Raw genomic sequence first — 24,997 nt, 5'->3', positions numbered from 1 at the left:
AAAATATGGTTATTTAACCCTCGGATGCCCAAGCCTGGGTCAAATTTGACCCACGAACCACTTTTTTGCGACTCTTTTCTTCAATCTCTTAAATTTTTTCTCCTGGATTTTATTTTTTGCCTGTTTTGGTATTGTCAACAATATGTGAATATTTTCCGCCACTTGATTTTAGTTACATGATAGTTATCACATATTTGTTGCAGTGGGTCAATTTTGACCGACTTTGGGTCTTCAACTAATAGATGTTTTAACAAGCTGTTAAATGAGTAGGCATGTAATAGATAAACAAAAAGATGGCCTTTTGTTTAGTTTATGAATTTCCTAAACCTTGCGGCCATTAATGCATACATCATATATATATAAAATGTAAAACTCAGTTTACAGACCAAGTGTTTCTTGAAGAAGACGATAATTTCTCAAAGAGCTCGATCTTCAACTAGTGCAGCCTCACATTCAGAGACGGGTGGATAACGGATTTAATTGTGTTCCTTAAGGTTTATAAATGGTAATTGGCACTGTAGTTGATACCAAAATAATTAAAAGTATGGGGAATCCAGAAACGAAAAAAGAGAAAAATATGGGCTTTATATCCGTAATGTTAACAAATATTCTGACAAATGTCGACAATGCGGCATTTTTTGTTGCAAGACACAAGTAACAATAGATGTGTTAAAAATCTACCAAAACTGTACACAATAAAACTATCGAATTTTAAGTGTTTAATTGGTGTGTTGTCTTAAACCCTAACTGTTGTTTTTTATAAACAAATATTTCTTTTATTGATATTAATGACAAAAACTTTTGTTTTGTGACCTTTTTTTCATTAATACACAATAAATTGGCAATTGGAACTTGAAATAATAAAATCTAAAGCAAAATTAGGGTGGGTCAAATTTGACCCAGCTTGGGTGTCTATGTAAAAAAAAATAGCTTGGGCATCCGAGGGTTAAATCAACGTCAAATGGAATTCCGTGTAGTGTTTTGCAGATTGAAACGGAAAGGTAATTTTAAAAATGTTTGCAAAAACCCATAACAACAATAAAAAAATTGGTCTAAAGAGTTTAGACAGTACTTCCCTCGCTGTCGGAAACGTGACGACTGCATGCCTATTATGTTTTTTTTTCGCAGTGGATTTCAAAGAATTCGGTTTTGTAGTTCCTGAGTAAATCAATAAAATAAATTTACGCATTCATTAATTTTTTTGAGTCACCCTGTATATGCAAATCCAAAAAAAAATCAATGGAGTGATAAATCACAAGTACAGACTCATCATATTTTGTACAGTTTAGATAGGATTTATTCGGCAAACTTTCGAGCTGACGTCATCAATTTTTTGGAGGGGATAAGCAAATGTATTTTGACTAAGCATTTATTATGCTCTTTATAACCTTAAAACATCTGCAAGATTTCAAAGCATTCGGTTTTGCAGTTCATGATTAAATCAAAAAAATAAATTTACGCATTCATTAATTTTTTTGAGTCACCCTGTATATGCAAATCCAAAAAATATGAATGGAGTGATAAATTACCAGTACAGACTCATCATATTTTTACAGTTTAGATGGGATTTATTCGGCAAACTTTCGAGCTGACGTCATCAATTTTTTCGAGGGGATAAGCAAATATATTTTGACTAAACATTTATTATGCTCTTTATAACCTTAAAACATCTGCAAGATTTCAAAGCATTCGGTTTTGTAGTTTCTGAGTAAATCAGTAAAATAAATTTACGCTTTCATTAATTTTTTTGAATCACTACGTATATGCAGATCCAAAAAATATGAATGGAGTGATAGATCACAAGTACAGACTGATCATATTTTGTACATTTTAGATATGATTTATTCGGCAAACTTTCGAGCTGACGTCATCAAGTTTTTGGAGGGGATAAGCAAATATATTTTGACTAAACATTTATTATGCTCTTTATGACCTTAAAACATCTGCAAGATTTCAGAGCATTCGGATTAAATCAATAAAATATATTTACGCATTCATTAATTTTTTTGAGTCACCCTGTATATACAAATCCAAAAAATATGAATGGAGTGATAAATTACAAGTACAGACTCATCATATTTTTACAGTTTAGATAGGATTTATTCGGCAAACTTTCGAGCTGACGTCATCAATTTTTTGGAGGGGATAAGCAAATATATTTTGACTTAACATTCATTATGCTCTTTATAACCTTAAAACATCTGCAAGATTTCAAAGCATTCGGTTTTGTAGTTTCTGAGTAAATCAGTAAAATAAATTTACGCATTCATTAATTTTTTTGAGTCACCCTGTATATGCAAATCCAAAAAATATGAATGGAGTGATAGATCACAAGTACAGACTAATCATATTTTGTGCATTTTAGATATGATTTATTCCACAAACTTTTGAGCTGACGTCATCAAGTTTCTGGAGGGGATAAGCAAATATTTTTTGACTAAAGATTTATGATGCTCTTTATAGCCTTAAAACATCTGCAATATTTCAAAGCATTCTGGTTAGCAGATTAAAAATCAAATTTCAAAATGTTGTTTTATAATTTTGATTTTTTTTCCAAAAATCTGGACGTTTCGGGTGAAAAGTCGATTCGGAGTTGTAAACCACATGTGTAGGACTATGTTATTTTATACAATTGAAAACCCATTTACTATGTACAATTTTGAAGTGACGTCATCGCATTAGTGGTGGGGATGATTAGACAAATTTTGGTTAGCGTTTTACCATCTACATGATATTCTTAATATAAGTACAAAATTTCACAAGAATCGGTCGAGTACTTTCGGAGATTATCTGTCTAATAAAAATCCGGGACGGCAGACGGACAGACGGACAGACGGACAGACGGACGGACAGACGGACGGACCGACGGACCGACGGACAGACAGACGGAAATGGGAGACCTATTTCTTCGTCTTCTAGGGGTCATGAAAGATCGAGAAAACGTAAAAGTAGAGAGTCGGCCGACGGACTCGATTACAATACTTCCTTAGTTATTTCAATAGAACTTCCCTAGCTCCTGGAGTGCAGCCAAATAAATCCCGTTTTCTTGTTCCTTCATTTTTTCTTATCTTTTGAGAAAACAGGGGGCGGGTGGGCGGGGCTAGTACTTGGTAAGATAAGACTGATTTTGGCCAATGACATATCCTCTAAGAAAAGACAGGGTGGGTGGGTGGGTGGGGCTAGTACTGGGTAAGATAAGACTGATTTTGGCAAAATTTAGTCTTATCTTATCAAATACCAACCTGCCCCCCACCCGCCCTCTATTGTGTTAGCGGCTATGTGATGTGTCAAACTGAGTCTTATCTTATCAACTACTAGCCCCACCCACCCACCCTCTATTTTCTTAGGGGCTATGTGATGTGTCAAAATTTAGGCTTATCTTATCAAATACTAGCCCGCCCTCTATTTTCTTAGCGGCTATGTGGTGTGCCAAAATCCGTCTTATCTTATCAACTACTCGCCCCGCCCACCCACCCTTTATTTTCTTAAAGGGTATGTCATTTGTCAAAATTCAGTCTTCTCTTATCAAATACTAGAGTGCGCCCCCACCCGCCCTCTATTTTCTTAGCGGCTATGTCGTGTGCCAAAATCCGTCTTATCTTATCAAATACTAGCCCCGCCCACCCACACTTTATTTTCTTAAAGGATATGTCATTTGTCAAAATTCAGTCTTATCTTATCAAATATTAGACCGCGCCCCACCCACCACTACTTAAGTTTAAATTTAATTTTTCAAGTTTTTAATTCATTTTCTAGATTTTGCAATTTTTCGATTTGATTTTTATTTTCTTTATTTTTACAAATTTTCAATTTTTCAATGTTCCGATTTTATATTTTTTTGTTTTTTCAGTTTCACTTTTTTTTATTTCTCGTTTCGTCAGTTTTTCAATTTGCATTTTTTCGTTTTTTTTTTTTTAGTTTTACGATATCTTCTCGAGTTTTCATTTTTAAATTTTCCAGTTTTCCGACTTTCCAACTTTTGGACGTTTCAATTTTTAGATTTAAAATTTCACAAATTTTCAATTTTTTAGTTTTTCATTTCTTCAGTTTTTCGGGAAAAAGATTTTGGCAAATGACATACCCTATAAGAAAGAGGGGGTGGGTGGGCGGGGCTAGTATCTGCCACGATAAGAGTGATTTTGGCAAATGATATACCCTCTAAGAAAAGAGAGGGTGGGTGGGCGGGGCTAATACCTGCTACGATAAGAGTGATTTTGGCTAATGAGATAGTTTCTAAGAAAAGAGAGGGCGGGAGGGCGGGGTTAGTAGCTGCTAAAATAAGATCGATTTTGGACATGGAACACCCAGAACAATCAGTCTTACCTTAGCAAGTACTAGTCCCGCCCACCCGCCCCCTATATTCTTAGAAGGTATTCATTAGCCAAAATTAATCTTATCTTAGAAGGTACTAGCCCCGCCCACCCACCCTCTCTTTTCTTAGAGAGTATCTCATTTGCCAAAATCACTCTTATCGTAGCAGATACTAGCCCCGCCCACCCACCCTCTCTTTCTTGGAAGGTATGTCATTTGCCAAAATCGATCTCATTTTACCAGGTACTAACCCCGCCCACCCGTCGTGACATTGAAACATCAAAAAAATATAGAAATTCAAAAATTGTAAATAGAAATATGGAAGACTTGAAAAATTGAAAGATCTAGAAACCGAAAAATCTAAACTTTTAAAAATTGAAAAAACAAAACATCGAAAAAATGAAAAATTGGAAAATCGAAACATCAAATAATTGAAAAACTAAAACATCTAAAATGTTAAAATTGAAAAACTGAAAAATCGAACAAGTTAAAAAATGGAGAAATTGTTAAATGGAAAGGTCGAAAAATTGAACTACTGAAAAATTTCAAGAGTGAAATATCGAAAAATTGATTAATAGAAGAAAACCACAACTATGGAAAAATTGAAAATTTTTAAAATTGAAAAACTGAAGAACCGAAATATTGAGAAATCGTAAAACTGAAACATAGGAAGATTGAGAAATCGAAATTTTGAAAAATCGAGAAATTAAGAATCGGTACATTGAAAAATTCCTTAATTGAAAAATGGATGAAAAATTGAACAATCGCAAAATTGAAAAATGCCAAACGGGAAACATCGAAAAATTCAAAAATCGAAAAATCGAAGAAAATTAAAAAAATCGAAATACTGAAAATCCAACAAGCTGAAAAATCGAAAAATTGAAGAATTGAAAAACTGAAAACTCGCAATATTTAAAACTCAAAAACTCATATAATCGTAAAATTGAAAAAGCGAAAAATCTTAAAAATCATTATTTAAAATGACTAGAAAAATTGCAAATCAAAATTCTAACAGTTGAAAAATCCAGAAATTGAAAATTTTCACTTTAAAAAAACAATTAGAAAATTGATAAAACCGAAAAATTGAAAAAATAAAGTAAACAAAAACCGAAACGAAAAACTGCAAATTGAAAAATTTAATAAAATGAAAAATAAAAAATTCTAAACTCGTGAAATTGTCAGATTGAAAAATTACATCTAAAATGTTGGGAAAATCGAAAAATTGAAAGATTTAAAAATGAAAACTGCAAGAATTACATATAAATTGAATTAAAAATTGAAAAATTGAAGAAATTAAAAAATGAAGAATCGAAAAATTAAAAACTCGAACAAGTGAATCCAATTTTTAGATTTTTGAAAGTTTTCATTTTATGAATTTTCAGTTTTACAATTTGTAATTTTTTTATTCACCAAAGTTGAAAATTGAAAAACTGCTAAATCCAAAAAGTGGAAAATGGAAAAATTGCAAGTCGGAGAATTAAAAAAACCAACAACCGAGAAATTTAAAAACTGAAAACAAAAAAAATTAATCGAATCGAAAATTTGGAAAATCCAGAAAATAAAATGGAAGAATTATGGAGTTACTATGGAGTTAATCAGAGATTAAATTTGATTTGCGTTTATGCAACCGGCCCTAAGACTTATTTTGCGAAATGACATATCCTCTGAGAAAATGGGGAGCGGGTGGGTGGGGCTAGTACTTGGTAAAATACGACTGATTTTGGCAAATGACATATCCTCTGAGAAAACAGGGGGCGGGTGGGTGGGGCTAGTACTTGATAAGATATGACTGATTTTGGCAAATAACATACCCTCTAAGAAAGTAAAGGGTGGGCGGGCGGGGCTAGTACTTGCTAAGATAAGACTTATTTCGGTAAATGACTTATCCTCTGAGAAAATACGCACCCGCCCTCTATTTTCTTAGGTGCTACGTGATGTGTCAAAATTTAGTCTTATCTTATCAAATACTAACTGCCCCCCACCCGCCCTCTATTTTCTTAGCCGCTATGTGATGTGCCAAAATCAGTCTTATCTTATCAACTACTTAAGCCTAAATTTAATTTTCCAAGTTTTTAATTCATTTTCGAGATTTTGCAATTTTTCGATTTGATTTTCTTGAGTTTTCAATTTTTAATTTTTTCGTTTGCGATTTTTCGTTTCGGTTTTTATTTTCTTTATTTTTACAAATTTTCAATTTTTCAATGTTCCGATTTTATAATTTTTTCAGTTTCACTTTTTTTTATTTCTCGTTTCGTCAGTTTTTCAATTCGCATTTTTTCGGGTTTTTTTTTCTTTAGTTTTACGATATCTTCTCGAGTTTTCATTTTTAAATTTTCCAGTTTTCCGACTTTCCAACTTTTGGACGTTTCAATTTTTAGATTTAAAATTTCACGAATTTTCAATTTTTTAGTTTTTCATTTCTTCAGTTTTTCGGGAAAAAGATTTTGGCAAATGACATACCTTACGAGAAGAGGGGGTGGGTGGGCGGGGCTAGTATCTGCCACGATAAGAGTGATTTTGGCAAATGACACCTTCCAAGAAAAGGGAGGGTGGGTGGGCGGGGCTAGTACCTGCTACGATAAGAGTGATTTTGGCAAATGAGATACTCTCTAAGAAAAGAGAGGGCGGGAGGGCGGGTTAGTAGCTGCTAAAATAAGATCGATTTTGGACATGGAACACCCAGAACAATCAGTCTTACCTTAGCAAGTACTAGTCCCGCCCACCCGCCCCCTATATTCTTAGAAGGTGTTCATTAGCCAAAATTAGTCTTATCTCAGAAGGTACTAGCCCCGCCCACCCACCCTCTCTTTTCTTAGAGAGTCTATCATTTGCCAAAATCACTCTTATCGTAACAGATACTAGCCCCGCCCACCCACCCTCTCTTTCTTGGAAGGTATGTCATTTGCCAAAATCGATCTCATTTTACCAGGTACTAACCCCGCCCATTGTGACATTGAAACATCAAAAAAATATAAAAACTGAAAAATTGAAAGTTCTAGAAACCGAAAAATCTAAACTTTTAAAAATTGAAAAAACAAAATATCGAAAAAAAGAAAAATGGAAAATCGAAACATCAAATAATTGAAAAACTAAAAAATCTAAAGTGTTAAAATTGAAAAACTGAAAAATCGAAAAAGTTAAAAAATGGAGAAATTGTTAAATGGGAAAGTCGAAAAATTGAACTACTGAAAAATCTCAAGAGTAAAATATCGAAAAATTGATTAATAGAAGAAAACCACAACTATGGAAAAATTGAAAATTTTTAAAATCGAAAAACTGAAGAACCGAAATATTGAGAAATCGTAAAACTGAAACATAGGAAGATTGAGAAATCGAAAATTTGAAAAATCGAGAAATTAAGAATCGGTACATTGAAAAATGGATGAAAAATTGAACAATCGCAAAACTGAAAAATGCCCAAACGGGAAACATCGAAAAATTCAAAAATCGAAAAGTCGAAAATTAAAAAAGTCGAAATACTGAAAATCCAACAAGCTGAAAAATAAAATAAATGAAGAATTGAAAAACTGAAAACTCGCAATATTTAAAACTCAAAAACTCATAATCGTAGCACTGAAAAAGCGAAAAATCTTAAAAATCGTTATTTAAAATGACAACTAGAAAATTGCAAATCAAAATTCTAACAGTTGAAAAATCCAGAAATTGAAAATTTTCACTTTAAAAAAACAATTAGAAAATTGATAAAACGGAAAAATTGAAAAAATAAAGTAAGCAAAAACCGAAACGAAAAACTGCAAATTGAGAAATTTAATAAAATGAAAAATAAAAAATTCAAAACTCGTGAAATTGTCAGATGGAAAAATTACATCTAAAATGTTGGGAAAATCGAAAAATTGAAAGATTTAAAAATGAAAACTGCAAGAATTACATATCCCAAAATTGAATTAAAAATTGCAATCGAAAAATTGAAGAAATGAAAAAATTAAAAATTATAAAATCGGATCTTTGAAAAATCAAAAATTTGAAGAAATTAAAAAATGAACAGTCGAAAAATTAAAAACTCGAATAAGTGAATCCAATTTTTAGATTTTTGAAAGTTTTCATTTTATGATTTTTCAGTTTTACAATTTATAATTTTTTTTTATTCGCAAAGTTGAAAGTTGAAAAACTGCTAAATCCAAAATGTGGAAAGTGGAAAAAGTGCAAGTCGGAGAATTAAAGAAACTAACATTCGAGAAATTTAAAAATGGAAACAATAATGAATTTAAAAATTGAAAAGAAAAAAATTAATCGAATCGAAAATTTGGAAAATCCAGAAAATAAAATCGAAGAATTATGTAATCGTCAAAATTCTAACACCGTAAAATTGAAAAAGTGAAAAATCTTAAAAATCATTATTGCAAAAAAATTGCAAATCAAAATTCTAACAGTTGAAAAATCAAAAAATTGAAAAATCCAAAAATTGAAAATTTACACATTAAAAAAAAACAATCAGAAAACTGAAATAATGAAGTACTTAAATAAAAACCGAAACGAAAAATTGCAAATTGAAAAACTAACTAAATGAAAAATAAAATAAAAAATTCAAAACCCGTGAAATTGCCGAATTGAAAAATTACATAATCTTAAAATTGAAACATGGGAAAATCGTAAAACTGAAAGATTTAAAAATGAAAACTGGAAGAATTACATATCCTAAAATTGAATTAAAAGTTGAAAAATTGCAAATCGAAAAATTAAAAACTCGAATAAGTGAAAAAGTTCTAGCATCGAATAAAAAGAAAGTAGGAAAAATTTCAAAAATCGAGGAATTAAAAAACCAAAAATTGAAAAATCGGAAAATTTAATAAATAAAGAAAATAAAAAATTGAAAACTCGAGAAACTCAAGTGGAAAAATTTTAAAATCTAAAAACTGAAACATTAAAAAATGAAAACTGGAAGAATTACATAAGTAATCTAAAATTGAAAAAAAATTGTAAATCGAAAAACTGAAATATTGAAAATGAAAAAATAAAAAGTTATAAAATCGTAACATTGAACAAACGAAAATTCGAAGAAAATAGAAATTGAAGAATCGAAAAATTAAAAACTCGAATAGGTGAATCGAATTTTAAGATTTTTGAAAGTTTTCAATTTATGATTTTTTTTTGAAAAACTGCAAAATCCAAAAAGTGGAACATGGAAAAATTGCAAGTCGAAGAATTACAGAAACATTGAAAAACAATCGAGAAATTTAAAAATGGGAAAACATTAATGAATCGAAAAATTGAAAAGAAAAAAAATGAATCGAATCGAAAATTTGGAAAATTCGGTGTGCCGGGATAAAAAACTCGTTTTGGAATTAAATTTTCTAGAATTTTTCGATTCTTGATTTATCCCATAATTTTTGTTTTCATATTAATACCGGCTGTAGGGTCCAAATTCTAACACATTTTTCTATCTTTAATAATTAAAATTCTTATTTCATAAAAAAGATGTAAGACATTTTTTTATTTTTAATACGTTAACTGACGGAATTTTATTTTGTCATTATTATTTCTTCGCCTCGGAAACACAATAAAACATACCTAGGCCTTGTATATTTGGTTGCCTAAAATTAAATTTTTTAAGTATCATTCATATGTACAAAATTCACGGCAGACTTAAAAGCTTTAGTTATTTTTTAAAATTTTATTTTTAAATTTTAATACTTATTATACACAAACAAAGTATATCACGCTCCAAGAGATGGTAAGTTGAGAATTTTTCTTACAGCTTGCCCATATTGTTCTACAGTATGATCACTTTCACCTGAAACACCATTAATGGTTTTCTATAAACACTAAAACTGAAAATTAAACACCAATCATACCCTCATTCATATATTTATCCACTGCACTAGAATACACCTCAATTTGAGGTATGTCTTTGGCTTCTTTACCAAATATCTTCTCAACATTGACTTTCGAGGCATTATTTTCCCAAATATAGTACTCCATGTCAGCTTCACTCTTCAGTTCCTCCCAGGGCTCAACATTCTACAACACTCCATTAAAAAAAAATTTCAAACCCAACCCAAAAATTACCCAAGACTCATGATACACCGCCGTAATCAAATACATCGCATAATCATAATTCTGCTTCTTCAACGGACACCTATCCGCTACAATCGTCACAGTGTCACTCTCCTCATCATACCTATCCCCCACCAGCCTCAAAAACTTATCCCTAGCCCTCGCGTCCAACTTCAACGCTTCCAACTTAACCTTCACACTCACGATCCTTGCTAGAGGATCCCGAATCGTCGGCGACGAATGACAATAGTCGCTTGACGACACCTCGACGGGAAAGTGCCTCTCACACTTCTCCTCACTGTCTAAACTCTTCGGCCACGGCGTACAAAACTTCTTCAAAGCCTCGCACTGTCGCTTAATCACTGGGGGCGTTAAATGTAAGAAATTCGGGATTTTCATCAACTCGGCGTTGCCGAATTTGCCCGGCGAAACCCCCTTTTCGACGTACCCTTGTCGCACGGGCAAGGGGACTGTCGCTGGGTGGAAGGAACGGGGCCCTGGCCAGACGTTGCCCCAGTCTTGGTTTTCCGCCATTTGTTGGGTTCGAGGAGGCGGCGGCACGATTTTCTTAAGGGGGCGCCTAGGGGCCACTTGGCCTTTTACATGTTTGAGATTGAGGACGCGGAATTCTTCTAAAATTGGGGGTTAAGTGTGACATAACCTAATTTTGGTGGCGTACCTTCCCGCTGGGGTTCCGTGGACGTGGCATATGTTAAAGCTAGTTGTTTTTCGAGGGTACGGAAAAAGAGTTTGTCGAGATTTCGGGAGAAAAGTAGCATTTTCGAGGCGGTTTTTGTACATGTGATGGTTAGAATGACAACAAATGGTGGCGCCCTCTGGTGGGGTGTGGCGCGGTTTGTGTTGTGATTTTATTAACATTGTTGATAAATTGGTTAATAATTATTGTTGATTACATGAGAGAAGGTTATATATAACTAACAAAGCAAAAATTGTTGGTGGAAGGATGGTAATAATTATTGTTTAATTGATTTTGTGTTGACTTGCTGGATGACACATGTCATGTTTAAACGATCCGCCAATCAGGAGCGCGAATGATGATTTATGTACAGGTTATGTTTGTTCGGTTTTTTAATTGAGTTTATTTTAAGTGGAACAAGTTTAGTGGAAGCTGCAGATATTAATTTGAAAGATTTGTAGGGTAAGTTTTTATAATTTTTATTATATCGACAACGCGAAATGTGAAGGTCGGTTTAAGATGGCGATTTTTTGCTTGTTTTTTTTAAGAGGGCGGTTTTTTGAAAGTTGCTTAAGAGAGGGCGGTACTTGACATTTTTGAATGCGGTGTTTGATAAGTTTTTAGGTAATTTAAATCCAACAGTTTGAATATAACAAGTGACTTTTTTGCTTTTTATTAATGTGCGATGTATTCCTAATATTTTATTTTGTTTTTTTCTTTCACTTAACAGAAAAAGGTGTGTTTAGAAAGATAATAAAAAAACATCAATTATGTATCAGGTTGTTACACATTAGTGTCATAAATGCACATACTCGAATAATTCAATTATAATGTCAGTAACACTTGTTGACAAATTTGGTAAAAGAAACAGGAACAAGGTTATAAAACTATCTGTTTGTCTAATCGAAATTTATAAAACTAAGGACACTTTTTGTGCAGATTTTAAAAATAAAACAAGCTTCAGCGAAGAAACGTTTCATAAAGAAACAATTGTGTGGATGTATGTTTGAAATAAGTACGTTTTTCAGGTATTAAAAAAAAAGGAAATTCGGTGAGAAAATAAAGTTTAGATTAAAAGATAATTACGTAATTTAGAGAAGAAATAACACAATACATGTTTGCTGCAGCGTTGCGTGGTAGATACATACATAATTACAATTCTTAGAAATATTCATTGTTTTTGTTTATGTAAAGAAATTACTCAATAAAGTAAAAAATTATCTTAAACCAAGGTTTAATGACTACATGTTTGGGTCTTGAAATATGTTTACAATATAGTTTAAAAGTTTTAAAATGTTATTACTTTGGAATAAATTCTCGTTGAAAAAGTTGCTATTTTTTGTGTACTTGAGATTCACCATAGAGATACTGGGTGTCTGGAAAACTCTTCAGTACGTTATGTACGAAGGTTTCGGGAGTTCCAAAAAAAAAATATATATATATAAAAACATTCTTTATGATGTAGATTACGAAAAAACGTAATTTTATAAAAGTAAAATTGGCAACACTCCACTTAGAGGGTGTGTCATCGACTTCGATTTCTCGATTTTTGAATTTTTCGATGTTTCCCGTTTTGCATTTTTCAATTTTGCGTTTGTTTAATTTTTCTTCCATTCTTCAATTTAGGGATTTTTCAATGTATCGATTCTTAATTTCTCGATTTTTCATATTTTCGATTTCTCAATTTTCTCATGTTTCAGTTTTACGATTTCTCAATATTTCGGTTATTCAGTTTTTCGATTTTAAAATTTTCCAAGTTTTTCCGGTTACAGTTTTGGGATTTTTTTCAATTTTCGATTCTTCAATTTGTGGACTTTTCCATTTTACAATTTCTCCACTTTTTAACTTTTTAGATTTTTCGGTTTTTATCAATTTTAACATTTTAGATTTTTTAGTTTTTCGATTTTTTCATGTTTCGATTTTCCAATTTTTCATTTTTTCGATATTTTATTTTTTCAATTTTTAAAAGTTTAGACTTTTCGATTTCTAGATCTTTCAATTTTTCAGTTCTTCCATATTTTTATTTACAATTTTAATTTTTTTTGATGTTTCGATGTGACGACGGGTGGACGGGGTTAGTACCTGCTAAAATAAGATCGAATTTGGCAAATAACATACCTTCCAAGGAAGAGAGGGTGGGTGGGCGGGGCTAGTACCTGCTAAGGTAAAACTGATTGTTCTGGGTGATCCATGTTACTTACCAAAATCGGTCTTATTTTAGCAGCTACAAGCCCCGCCCCCTCACCCTCTCCTTTCTTAGGTGGTATGTCATTTGTCAAAGTCAGTTTGATTTTTCAATTTTTCAATTCTTAATTTTCTCGACTCTTCAAATTTTCGATTTCTCGATATTTTTTATTTACCACTTTCTTAATTGTTCCATGTTTGGTAATTAAATTTTTCGACTTCAACTGTTCGATTTTTAAATTATTCAATTTTAAAATTTTTTAGTTTTTGTCGTTTCTAAATTTTCAATTTTTCGATTTTTTAATTTCGCGATTAATGGATTTTTTGAATTTCCCATTTCTCGACTTTTTGAGTTTTAAATATTGCGACTATTTAGTTTTTCAATTTTTCAGTTTCTTGGATTTTCAGTGTTTCGATTTTTTAAATTTTCGACTTTTCGAGTTCGATTTCTCGATTTTTGAATTTTTCGATGTTTCCCGTTTGGCATTTTTCAATTTTGCGTTTGTTCAATTCTTCTTCCATTTTTCAATTTAGGGATTTTTCAAGGTATCGGTTCTTAATTTCTCGATTTTTTCAAATTTTCGTTTTCTGAATATTCTTATGTTTCAGTTTTACGATTTCTCAATATTTCGGTTCTTCAGTTTTTCGATTTTAAAATTTTTCAATTTTTCCATGTTACAGTTTTGGGATTTTTCAATTTTCGATTCTTCAATTTTTCTTCTATTTATCGATTTTTCGATATTTTACTTTTGAGATTTTTCACTAGATCGATTCTTCAATTTTTCAATTTGTGGACTTTTCCATTTTACAATTTTTCCATTTTTTAACTTTTTCGATTTTTCGGTTTTTTCAATTTAACATTTTAGATTTTTTAGTTTTTCGATTTTTTGATGTTTCTATTTTCCAATTTTTCATTTTTTCAATATTTTATTTTTTCAATTTTTAAAAGTTTAGATTTTTCGATTTCTAGATCTTTCAATTTTTCAGTTCCTCCATATTTTTATTTACAATTTTTCGATTTTTTTTTTTTGATGTTTCGATGTCACGACGGGTGGACGGGGTTAGTACCTGCTAAAATAAGATCGATTTTGCCAAATGACATACCTTCCAAGAAAGACAGTGTGGGTGGGCGGGGCTAGTACCTGCTACGATAAGAGAGATTTTGGCAAATGAGATACTCTCTAAGAAAAGACAGGGTGGGTGGGCGGGGCTAGTACCTGCTAAGATAAGACTACTTCTGGCGAATGAAATACCTTCTAAGCAAATAGAGGGCAGGTGGGCGGGGCAAGTACCTCCTAAGGTAAGACTGATTGATCTGGGTGTTCTACGTCATTTGCCAAAATCGGTCTTATTTTAGCAGCTACTAGCCCCGCCCACCGCCCTCTCTTTTCTTAGAGGGTAGATCATTTGCCAAAGTCGATACTACTAATCCCGTCTACCTGCCCTCTATTTTCTTAGAGAGATTTCAGTAGCCAAAATCAGTCTCATTCTAACAGGTACTAGCCCCTCCCACCCACCCTCTCTTTTCTTGGAAGGTATGTCATTTGCCAAAATCACTCTTATTGTAGCAGGTACCAGCCCCGCCCACCCACCCTCTCTTTTCTTAGAGGGTAGATCATTTGCCAAAATCGATACTACTATCTGCCAACCCCGCCCATCAAAAAATATAAAAATTCAAAAATTGAAGAATTGAAAAATTTCACAATGAAAAAAAAGAAAAATGATGAAATCAGGATATTGAAAAACCGAAAAAATGAATAAATAATGAAAATAAAAATTTAAAACTCGAGAAACTGAAATCGAAAAATTACAAAATCTAAAAATTGGAATGTCAAAAAGTTGGAAAATCGAAAAACTGAAAAGTTTAGAAGAATGAAAGAATTACATATTCTAAAATTGAATTAAATCGCAAAATTCAAGAAATGAACTATTGAAAATGAAAAAATTAACAATTATAAAATCGGATCATAAAAAATCGAAAATTTGAAGAAAGTAGAAAATGAACAATCGAAAAATTGAAAAATTTTAAATCGAAAAAAGAAAAGAGTTTTAGAATCAAATAAAAAAAGTGGGAATTCACCAATTGAAGAATTGAAAAATTTCATATTGAAAAAAAAAGAAAAATTATGAAATCAGAATATTGAAAAACCGAAAAAATGAATAAATAAACAAAATAAAAAATTGAAAACTCGAGAAACTCAAATCTAAACACTGAAAAATTTAGAAAACTGGAAAAATTATATATCCTAAAATTGAAGTAAATCGAAAAATTAAAAAAATGAATGACTGAAAATGAAAAAATGAAAAATTATAAAATCGGAGCATGAAAAATCGAAAAATGGAATTCCGTACAGTAATTTTGCTTTTTACAGAGTGGAACGGCAAGGTAATTTTAAAAATGTTTGCAAAAACTTATAGCAATAATAAAAAAAATTGGTCGAAGCTTATTTCAAGAGAACTTCCCTCGCCCCTGAAGTCCAGCCAAATAAATCCCACTTCTCTGAAAAATTATCACTTTTTTTGCGCTTTTTGTTTTCTGATAAGCTCTATTTTTCTTCAATTTTCCATTTTTTTGTTCCTTCATTTTTTCGAGTTTTGAAGTTTAAATTTAATTTTTCAACTTTTAAATTCAATTTCTAGATTTTGCAATTTTTCGACTTGAGTTTCTTGAGTTTTCAATTTTTAATTTTTTCATTTTCAATTTTTCAATGTTTCGATTTTATAATTTTTTGTTTATTCAGTTTCACTTTTTTTATTTCTCGTTTCGTCAGTTTTTCAATTTGCATTTTTCTGGTTTATTTTTTTTTCTTTAGTTTAACGATATCTCTTCGAGTTTTCATTTTTAAATTTGAAATTTCACGAATTTTCAATTTTAATTTTTCAATTTTTAGATTTTTTAGTTTTTCATTTCTTCAGTTTTTCGAGAAAAGCGAGAAAGTTTTTATACATGACATGGAACACCCAGAACAATCAGTCTTACCTTAGCAGGTACTAGCCTCGCCCACCCGTCCTCTATATTCTGAGAGAGATTTCAGTAGCCAAAATCAGTCTCATTCTAGCAGGTACTAGCCCCGCCCACCCACCCTCTCTTTTCTTGGAAGGTGTCATTTGCCAAAATCACTCTTATCGTAGCAGGTACTAGCCCCGCCCACCCACCCTCTCTTTTCTTGGAAGGTATGTCATTTGTCAAAATCGATACTACTAATCCCGTACACCTGCCCTCTATTTCCTTAGAGAGATTTCAGTAGCCAAAATCAGTCTTATTCTAGTAGGTAGTAACCCCGCCCACCCACCCTCTCTTTTCTTAGAGGGTATGTCATTTGCCAAAATCAGTCTTATCCTAGTTAGTAGCTGCTAAGATAAAACTAATTTTGGTAAATGACATAGCCTCTAAGAACAGAGAGGGTGGGTGGGCGGGGATAGTACCTGGTAAGATAAGGCTGATTTTGGCAAATGACATAGTCTCTAAGAAAAGAAAGGGTGGGCGGGTGGGGCAAGTTCTTGCTAAGTTAAGATTGATTTTTAGCAAATGACATACCTTCCAAGGAAAGAGAGGGTGGGTGGGCGGGGCTAGTACTTGTTACGATAAGAGTGATTTTGGCAAATGACACACTCTCTAAGAAAAGAGAGGGTGGGTGGGCGGGGCTAGTACTTGCTAAAATAAGACTAATTTTGGCGAATTAAATACCTTCTAAGAAAATAGAGGGCGGGAGGGTGGGGTTAGTACTTGCTAAGGTAAAACTGATTGTTCTGGGTGATCCATGTCATTTACCGAAATCGGTCTTATTTTAGCAGTTACAAGCCCCGCCCCCTCACCCTCTCCTTTCTTAGATGGTATGTCATTTGTCAAAATCAGTTTGATTTTTCAATTTTTCAATTCTTAAATTTCTCGACTCTTCCAATTTTCGATTTTCCGATTTTTTATTTGCCACTTTCTTAATTGTTCCATATTTGGTAATTAAATTTTTCGACTTCAACTGTTCGATTTTTAAATTATTCAATTTTAAAATTTTTCAGTTTTTGACGTTTCTAAATTGTCAATTTTTCGATTTCTTAATTTCGCGATTAATGGATTTTTTGAATTTCCCATTTCTCGACTTTTTGAGTTTTAAATATTGCGACTTTTTAGTTTTTCAATTTTTCAGTTTCTTGGATTTTCGAGTTCGATTTCTCGATTTTTGAATTTTTCGATGTTTCCCGTTTGGCATTTTTCAATTTTGCGATTGTTCAATTTTTCTTCCATTTTTCAATGTATCAATTCTTAATTTTTCGATTTTTCAAATTTTCGATTTTAGTTTTATGATTTCTCAATATTTCGGTTCTTCAGTTTTTCGATTTTAAAATTTTTCAATTCTTCCATGTTACACTTTTGGGAATTTTAAATTTTCGACTCTTCAATTTTCCTTCTATTTATCAATTTTTCGGTATTTTACTTTTGAGATTTTTCAGTACTTCGATTCTTCAATTTTTCAATTTTTCGCTTTTTCCATTTTACAATTTCTCCATTTTTAAAATTTTTCGATTTTTCAGTTTTTCAATTTTTTGATGTTTCGATTTTCCAATTTTTTATTTTTTCGATATTTTATTTTTTCAATTTTTAAAAGTTGAGATTTTTCGATTTCTCGATCTTTCAATTTTTCAGCTCATCCATATTTCTATTTACAATTTTTCGAATTTTTATATTTTTTTGACGTTTCGATGTCACGACGGGTGGGCGGGGTTAGTACCTGCTAAATAAGATCGATTTTTGCAAATGACATACCTTCCAAGAAAAGAGAGGGTGGGTGGGCGGGGCTAGTACCTGCTACGATAACTCTTCAAATTTTCGATTTCTCGATTTTTTTTATTTTCTACTTTCTCAATTGTTCCATGTTTGGTGATTAAATTTTTCCACTTCAACTTTTCGATTTTTAAATTATTCAATTTTTCAGTTTTTGACGTTTCTAAATTTTCAATTTTTGATTTCTTAATTTCGCGATTGATGGATTTTTTGATTTTCTCATTTCAGTTTTTCAATTCTCCAATTTTTCGATTTTTCAGCTTCTTGGATTTTCAGAATTTCGATTTTTTAAATTTTCTACTTTTCGACTTCGATTTCCCGATTTTTGAATATTTCGATGTTTCCGTTTGGCATTTTCAATTTTTCGATTGTTCAATTTTTTTTCAATTTTAATTTAGGGATTTTTCAATGTATCGATTCTTAATTTCTCGATTTTTCAAATTTTCGATTTTCTAAATTTTCTTATGTTTCAGTTTTACGATTTCTCAATATTTCCCTGTTATAGTTTTGGGATTTTTCAATTTTCGATTCTTCAATTTTTCTTCTAATTATCAATTTTTCGATATTTTACTTTTAAGATTTTTCACTAGTTCGATTCTTCAATTTCTCAATTTGTCGACTTTTACAATTTCTCCATTTTTTAACTTTTTCGATTTTTCAGTTTTTCAATTCTGACATTTTAGATTTTTTTGTTTTTAAATTTTTTGATGTTTCGATTTTCCAATTTTTCAGTTTTTGGATATTTTATTTTTTCAATTTTTAAAAGTTTAGATTTTTCGATTTCTCGGTCTTTCAATTTTTCAGTTCTTCCAGATTTCTATCTACAATTTTTCGAATTTTTATATTTTTTTTGATGTTTCAATGTCACGACGGGTGGACGGGGTTAGTACCTGCTAAAATAAGATCGATTTTGTTAAATGACATACCTTCCAAGAAAGAGAGTGTGGGTGGGCGGGGCTAGTACCTGCTACGATAAGAGAGATTTTGGCAAATGAGATACCCTGTAAGAAAAGAGAGGGTGGGTGGGCGGGGCTAGTACCTGCTAAGATAAGACTACTTTTGGCGAATGAAATACCTTCTAAGCAAATAGAGGGCAGGTGGGCGGGGCAAGTACCTGCTAAGGTAAGACTGATTGTTCTGGGTGTTCTACGTCATTTGCCAAAATCGGTCTTATTTTAGCAGCTACTGGCCCCGCCCACCCGCCCTCTCTTTTCTTAGAGGGTAGATCATTTGCCAAAATCGATACTACTTATCCCGTCTACCTGCCCTCTATTTTCTTAGAGAGATTTCAGTAGCCAAAATCAGTCTCATTCTAACAGGTACTAGCCCCGCCCACCCACCCTCTCGTTTCTTGGAAGGTATGTCATTTGCCAAAATCACTCTTATTGTAGTAGGTACCAGCCCCGCCCACCCACCCTCTCTTTTCTTAGAGGGTAGATCATTTGCCAAAATCGATACTACTAATCTGCCAACCCCGCCCACCCGTCGTGACATCGCGAACATCAAAAAATATAAAAATTCAAAAATTGTAAATAGAAATATGGAACAATCGAAAAATTGAAAAATTTCAATTCAAAAAATTCAAAAATCGAATAAATGAAAAAGTTTTAGAATCTAATAAAAAAAGTGGGAAAATTCAACAATTGAAGAATTGAAAAATTTCACATTGAAAAAAAAGAAAAATGATGAAATCAGAATATTGAAAAACCGAAAAAATGAATAAATAAAGAAAATAAAAAATTGAAAACTTGAGAAACTGAAATCGAAAAATTACAAAATCTAAAAATTGGAATGTCAAAAAGTTGGAAAATCGAAAAACTGAAAAGTTTAGAAGAGTGAAAGAATTACATATTCTAAAATTGAATTAAATCGCAAAATTCAAGAAATGAAATAATGAAAATGAAAAAATTAACAATTATAAAATCGGATCATAAAAAATCGAAAATTGGAAGAAAGTAGAAAATGAACAATCGAAAAATTGAAAAATTTTAAATCGAAAAATTGCAAAATCGAATAAATAAGAGTTTTAGAATCTAATAAAAAAAGTGGGAATTCACCAATTGAAGAATTGAAAAATTTCATTTTGAAAAAAATGAAAAATTATGAAATCAGAATATTGAAAAACGGAAAAAATGAATAAATAAACAAAATAAAAAATTGAAAACTCGAGAAACTCAAATCGAAACACTGAAAAATTTAGAAAACTGGAAAAATTATATATCCTAAAATTGAAATAAATCGAAAAATTCAAAAAATGAATGATTGAAAATGAAAAAATGAAAAATTATAAAATCGGAGCATGAAAAATCGAAAAATGGAATTCCGTGCAGTATTTTCGCTTTTTACAGAGTGTAACGGCAAGGTAATTTTAAAAATGTTTGCAAAAACTTATAACAATAATAAAAAAAATTTGTCGAAGGTTATTTCAAGAGAACTTCCCTCGCCCCTGAAGTCCAGCCAAATAAATCCCACTTCTCTGAGAAATTATCACTTTTTTGCGCTTTTTGTTTTCTGATAAGCTCTATTTTTCTTCAGTTTTCTATTTTTTTTGTTGCTCCATTTTTTCGAGTTTTGAAGTTTACATTTAATTTTTCAACTTTTAAATTCAATTTTTAGATTTTGCAATTTTTCGACTTGAGTTTCTTCATTCATTTTCAATTTTTCAATGTTCCTATTTTATAATTTTTTGTTTTTTCAGTTTCACTTTTTTTATTTCTCGTTTCGTCAGTTTTTCAATTTGCATTTTTTCGGTTTATTTTTTTTTCTTTAGTTTTACGATATCTCTTCGAGTTTTCATTTTTAAATTTTCCAGTTTTCCGATTTGCCAACTTTTGGACGTTTCAATTTTTAAATTTGAAATTTCACGAATTTTCAATTTTAATTTTTCAATTTTTAGATTTTTTAGTTTTTCATTTCTTCAGTTTTTCGAGAAAAGCGAGAAAGTTTTTATACATGATATGGAACACCCAGAACAATTAGTCTTACCTTAGCAGGTACTAGCCCCGCCCACCCGCCCTCTGTATTCTTAGAAAGATTTCAGTAGCCAAAATCAGTCTCATTCTAGTAGGTAGTAACCCCGCCCACCCACCCTCTTTTTTCTTAGAGGGTATGTCATTTGTCAAAATCAGTCTTATCCTAGTTAGTAGCTGCTAAGATAAAACTAATTTTGGTAAATGACATAGCCCCTAAGAACAGAGAGGGTGGGTGGGCGGGCGGGGATAGTACCTGGTAAGATAAGGCTGATTTTGGCAAATGACATAGCCTCTAAGAAAAGAGAGGGTGGGCGGGTGGGGCAAGTTCTTGCTAAGTTAAGATTGATTTTTAGCAAATGACATACCTTCCAAGGAAAGAGACGGTGGGTGGGCGGGGCTAGTACCTGCTACGATAAGTGATTTTGTCAAATGACGTATCTTCCAAGAAAAGAGAGGGTGGGTGGGCGGGGCTAGTACCTGCTACGATAAGAGTCATTTTGGCAAATGACATACCTTCCAAGAAAAGAGAGGGTGGGTGGGCGGGGCTAGTACATGCTACCATAAGAGTGATTTTGGCAAATGACGTACCTTCCAAGAAAAGAGAGGGTGAGTGGGCGGGGCTAGTACCTGCTACGATAAGAGTGATTTTGGCAAATGACATACCTTCCAAGAAAAGAGAGGGTGGGTGGGCGGGGCTAGTACCTGCTACGGTAAGAGTGATTTTGGCAAATGACATACCTTCCAAGAAAAGAGAGGGTGGGTGGGCGGGGCTAGTACCTGCTACGATAAGAGTGATTTTGGCAAATCACATATTCTCTAAGAAAGTAGAGGTGGGCGGGTGTGGCTAGTACCTGCTAATACATATAAGACTGATTTTAGCAAATGGCGTATCCTTTAAGAAATTTAAATAAATTATTATAAGAAAAAACACTAGAGGCTCCAAAGCATTTTCAAATTCTTTCCAAACAGGAATAAGGTCCCAAAATTAACTCAAAAACAGGTAGGTTAGAATTTTTTAAAATAGAACACCAAACTCCTCCAAAATAGTTTTAAATAATTTACAAAAAAAATCTCCATAGGTTCACAAAATAATACAGAATATACTATGGGTGCTCCAGAGTTTCCCGAATTAAAATAAAAACACTGCGACACTCAAGACTTTTTCAAAATCATAAAAAATAAAACACTGTTAAACCTAGCAAAAGAACCAATTTTAAATTCTTTATAACTCTTCCAAAATGTGAGAAGGAATTTTTTTACTATTTTTCCCAGACTCACCCGTTAAGAGCGTAGCGGGGAGTAAATCGCCATTTTCCAGACACCCGGTATATAAAATTCAGATTTAAAAAAAAAATAGGCAACTAGATATACTGGTACAGCAAGTCATTGAGTGTGAACGAAACACGAAGATGGGAGATGAAGAAAGGTTTTAAAAACAGTATGAAAACAAGATAAAATATCAGGAAAACAAACAGGTAAAAATACAGTTTTTATAAAAACTTGTCAAAAAGAAAAAATGCAAGACCAAATGGAAAAAACTAGAAAAGAAGGTAAAGTAGAAACCGGAAAAAGATATATGATGGGGAGAGAATACAAAAGAAGACAAAAAACAGAGCTTCATCTAAGTTAAACTTTTTCTTTGACTTGTATATTCTAGGTGACCCCACACTCCACCACATTCTAGTCGAAGACCAACCCCATGGACCTCCGTAGTTTCGCGTCTTCCGATCTCATCCAAAGCCTCAGATGTTTCATCTGCCACAGCTACCTTTCGTACTTCCCCATATCAATCTGCTCCAACAGCCAGAGTATATGTGGCCGCTGCTCCGTCCCAGACGGCATGTTGGCCTTCCAAAACGAAGCCCTCGAAAGCGTCTGTCTCTACCTAAATTTCCCCTGTTGTTACAAAGCACAAGGTTGCCTGGAAGAACTCTCGCCTCTGGACATCCCCGACCACGAACATACTTGTCCTTTCAAAATCGTCGCTTGTGTAGTAAAGAAACCGCACCCTTGCGGCTGGTTAGGCTCTCTTCCGACCTTGGTCCGGCACTGCCAAAGCGCCCACCCCGAAGCCTTCATCGAGACGGGCTCCGAGTTCGAGCTTAACCTGTCCTGTTGCGAGGAACGCGAGTACGTCGTGGAATACAACGACAGTTTTGTGTTATTCACCAAAAAGTACAACTGTGAGAGTAAAGTGTTGGAATTCGCTGTGTACAGCAGTGGGTACACGAAAGATTTCAACGGAGGGATGTGCCAGTTGAGGGTGACTTGTGGAAACACTACCATAACCCACGATTTCGATACCAGCAGCGACGAGAAAATATACTCAGTGATGTGTCTTCCTTTTCTCAAAGACGACGACGACGATCCGTCGCTGTTTTTAGCCAAATTGAGAATAGGCGATGGGGGTTTGGATAGGGAGCGGAGCAACATCGCAGATCGTGTAGGTTTCACTTGTATATATTGTTCGAACCTCGCTCTTCCACCCATTTACCGACGAACTTGCGACATGTCCGTGATTTGTTCGTCGTGTGGAGGAGCCGGACGTCGCTGCCCTGTTTGCAATATCCACAAAAGAGCCCGCGACCGCATTTTAGAGCAGTTCGTGGTTTTAGAAAACTACCCTTGTATGTACCGGAGGGACGGCTGCAGATACGTTTCCACTCACACCGAAATGGTCCGTCACCAAAAATTCTGCCACTACGAAACCACGGAGTGTCCCATTTTTAATATTTCGTGCGAGTGGAGCGGTACGTTCAAAGATGTGAACGACCACGTTGTTCGCGAACATTCAGAGTTCATGGTTGGTTTAGGGACCAAAGTGGAGGTTTCGCTGCGGGAGGATGGTTTTCACCAAGGAGTACTCAGGTTTGGCGAACTTTTGTTTAAGACGGTTTGTGAAGTGAACGAGAAGAGACTTATGTGGGTTGTTCGACCGTTTGTGCCCACGGCGCAGCAGTTTAATTATGAAATTAGCGTTTTTGATGCCGAAGATGGTAGTTTTCTGGCTGCGATGAGGCAGATTTGTTTTGGGTGCGATCACTCTGATGAAGATCTGGCGAAGAGATACGCTAGTTATTTTTTTGTAGAACAGTTGGTACGTCTGAAGCCAAACGGAATAGAGAGTAGGGGAGCGATCAAGTTTAGCGTGGAGATTTTCAAGCGTTGATTGTATATATTCACTATTTTGTATTTTCGAAATTTTTATAATAAAAATAATGTCATTGCTTTTCCAATTAATTACTACTAAACGTAAGATAAGTCCATCGCGTCATCCCCATCAGCCATGGAACGACCGGATCTTCAAATTTTACAGTAGTAAGTGTTATTTAAATTTTATAAAATTAACGTACTCCTCCATTTGTGGTCTATGAATCCGTGTTCAGTTTTTGGGTATCCAGATTTAAAAAAAATGTCAAAGTTGTCTAACAACATTTTACAATTTAACTTTAAAAATGAAAAATTATGATAAATCGTTCATCAAAATTTATCCGTTCATACCCCCCAAGGAATTGATGATGTCATCTTAATATTTTGCCGAATTTTATTTAAATATTAAAAAATGTGTATATGAAAAAAAAACTAAAAATTTCGAATTCCGAAAAAACCGATATGCGCTTACATATGTATACAAGTGAAGCTAATATAAAACATGTAAAAGTAAGATATTACTGAACTTGTGGTTTATGAATCCATCTTGCATTTTTTATCCTAGGCATCGAGATTTTTGGAAAATGTTTGGAATGTTTGATTTTCCAGCTTTTCGATTTTTGATTTCTGTTTTTTAATTCTCGAATTTTTCAGTTTCTCGATTTTCAATATTTACATATTTCAGTGTTAGGATTTTTCAGTTTTCCAATCTTAAATTTCTCGACTGTTCGAATTTTCAATTTCTGATGTTTCTAAATTTTTAATTTTTTGATTTCTTAATTTCGCGATTAATTGATTTTTTTATTGTCCCCATTTCTCGATTTTTTGAGTTTGAAATATTGCGAGTTTTCAGTTTTTCAATTCTCCAATTTTCGATTCGTGGATTTT

The 24,997-nt window shown here is 32.8% G+C and overlaps 2 protein-coding genes across 2 annotated transcripts; one reads left to right on the top strand and one right to left on the bottom strand.

The window, feature by feature from the left end:
- Positions 1-9,923: 9,923 nt before the first annotated feature.
- LOC135143015 (small ribosomal subunit protein mS35) lies at positions 9,924-11,167 on the bottom strand. Its single transcript, XM_064074839.1, has 4 exons — positions 11,006-11,167; positions 10,339-10,958; positions 10,125-10,290; positions 9,924-10,063 (listed from the first exon to the last, which is right to left on the bottom strand). The coding sequence occupies exons 1-4, from the start codon at positions 11,103-11,105 to the stop codon at positions 9,987-9,989; spliced, it is 963 nt and encodes a 320-aa protein (XP_063930909.1). The 5' UTR covers positions 11,106-11,167; the 3' UTR covers positions 9,924-9,986.
- Positions 11,168-11,218: 51 nt separating this feature from the next.
- Positions 11,219-24,157, top strand: LOC135143013 (uncharacterized). The gene is made up of 3 exons (XM_064074838.1): positions 11,219-11,293; positions 11,436-11,485; positions 22,617-24,157. Exon 3 carries the CDS (start codon positions 22,659-22,661, stop codon positions 24,126-24,128), a length of 1,470 nt encoding a protein of 489 aa, XP_063930908.1. The 5' UTR covers positions 11,219-11,293; positions 11,436-11,485; positions 22,617-22,658; the 3' UTR covers positions 24,129-24,157.
- The last annotated feature ends 840 nt before the right edge of the window (positions 24,158-24,997 follow it).

This window comes from Zophobas morio, unplaced genomic scaffold, assembly GCF_036711695.1.
Source record: "Zophobas morio isolate AGI-343-1 ecotype UQ-CSIRO unplaced genomic scaffold, CSIRO_AGI_Zmor_V1 ptg000057l, whole genome shotgun sequence".
Lineage (NCBI taxonomy): Eukaryota > Metazoa > Arthropoda > Insecta > Coleoptera > Tenebrionidae > Zophobas > Zophobas morio.
This window is presented reverse-complemented; position numbering and strand designations above follow the sequence as displayed.

What these genes read in the sequence shown, in the direction of transcription:
- LOC135143015 (XM_064074839.1), bottom strand. Translation starts at nt 11,105, where the DNA reads ATGCTACTTTTCTCCCGAAATCTCGACAAACTCTTTTTCCGTACCCTC. An exon ending in CACGGAACCCCAGCGGGAAG is followed by an intron (nt 10,959 to 11,005) that starts GTACGCCACCAA and finishes CCCCAATTTTAG; the next exon opens with AAGAATTCCGCGTCCTCAAT. An exon ending in CGGTGTATCATGAGTCTTGG is followed by an intron (nt 10,291 to 10,338) that starts GTAATTTTTGGG and finishes GGAGTGTTGTAG; the next exon opens with AATGTTGAGCCCTGGGAGGA.
- LOC135143013 (XM_064074838.1), top strand. Translation starts at nt 22,659, where the DNA reads ATGGACCTCCGTAGTTTCGCGTCTTCCGATCTCATCCAAAGCCTCAGA.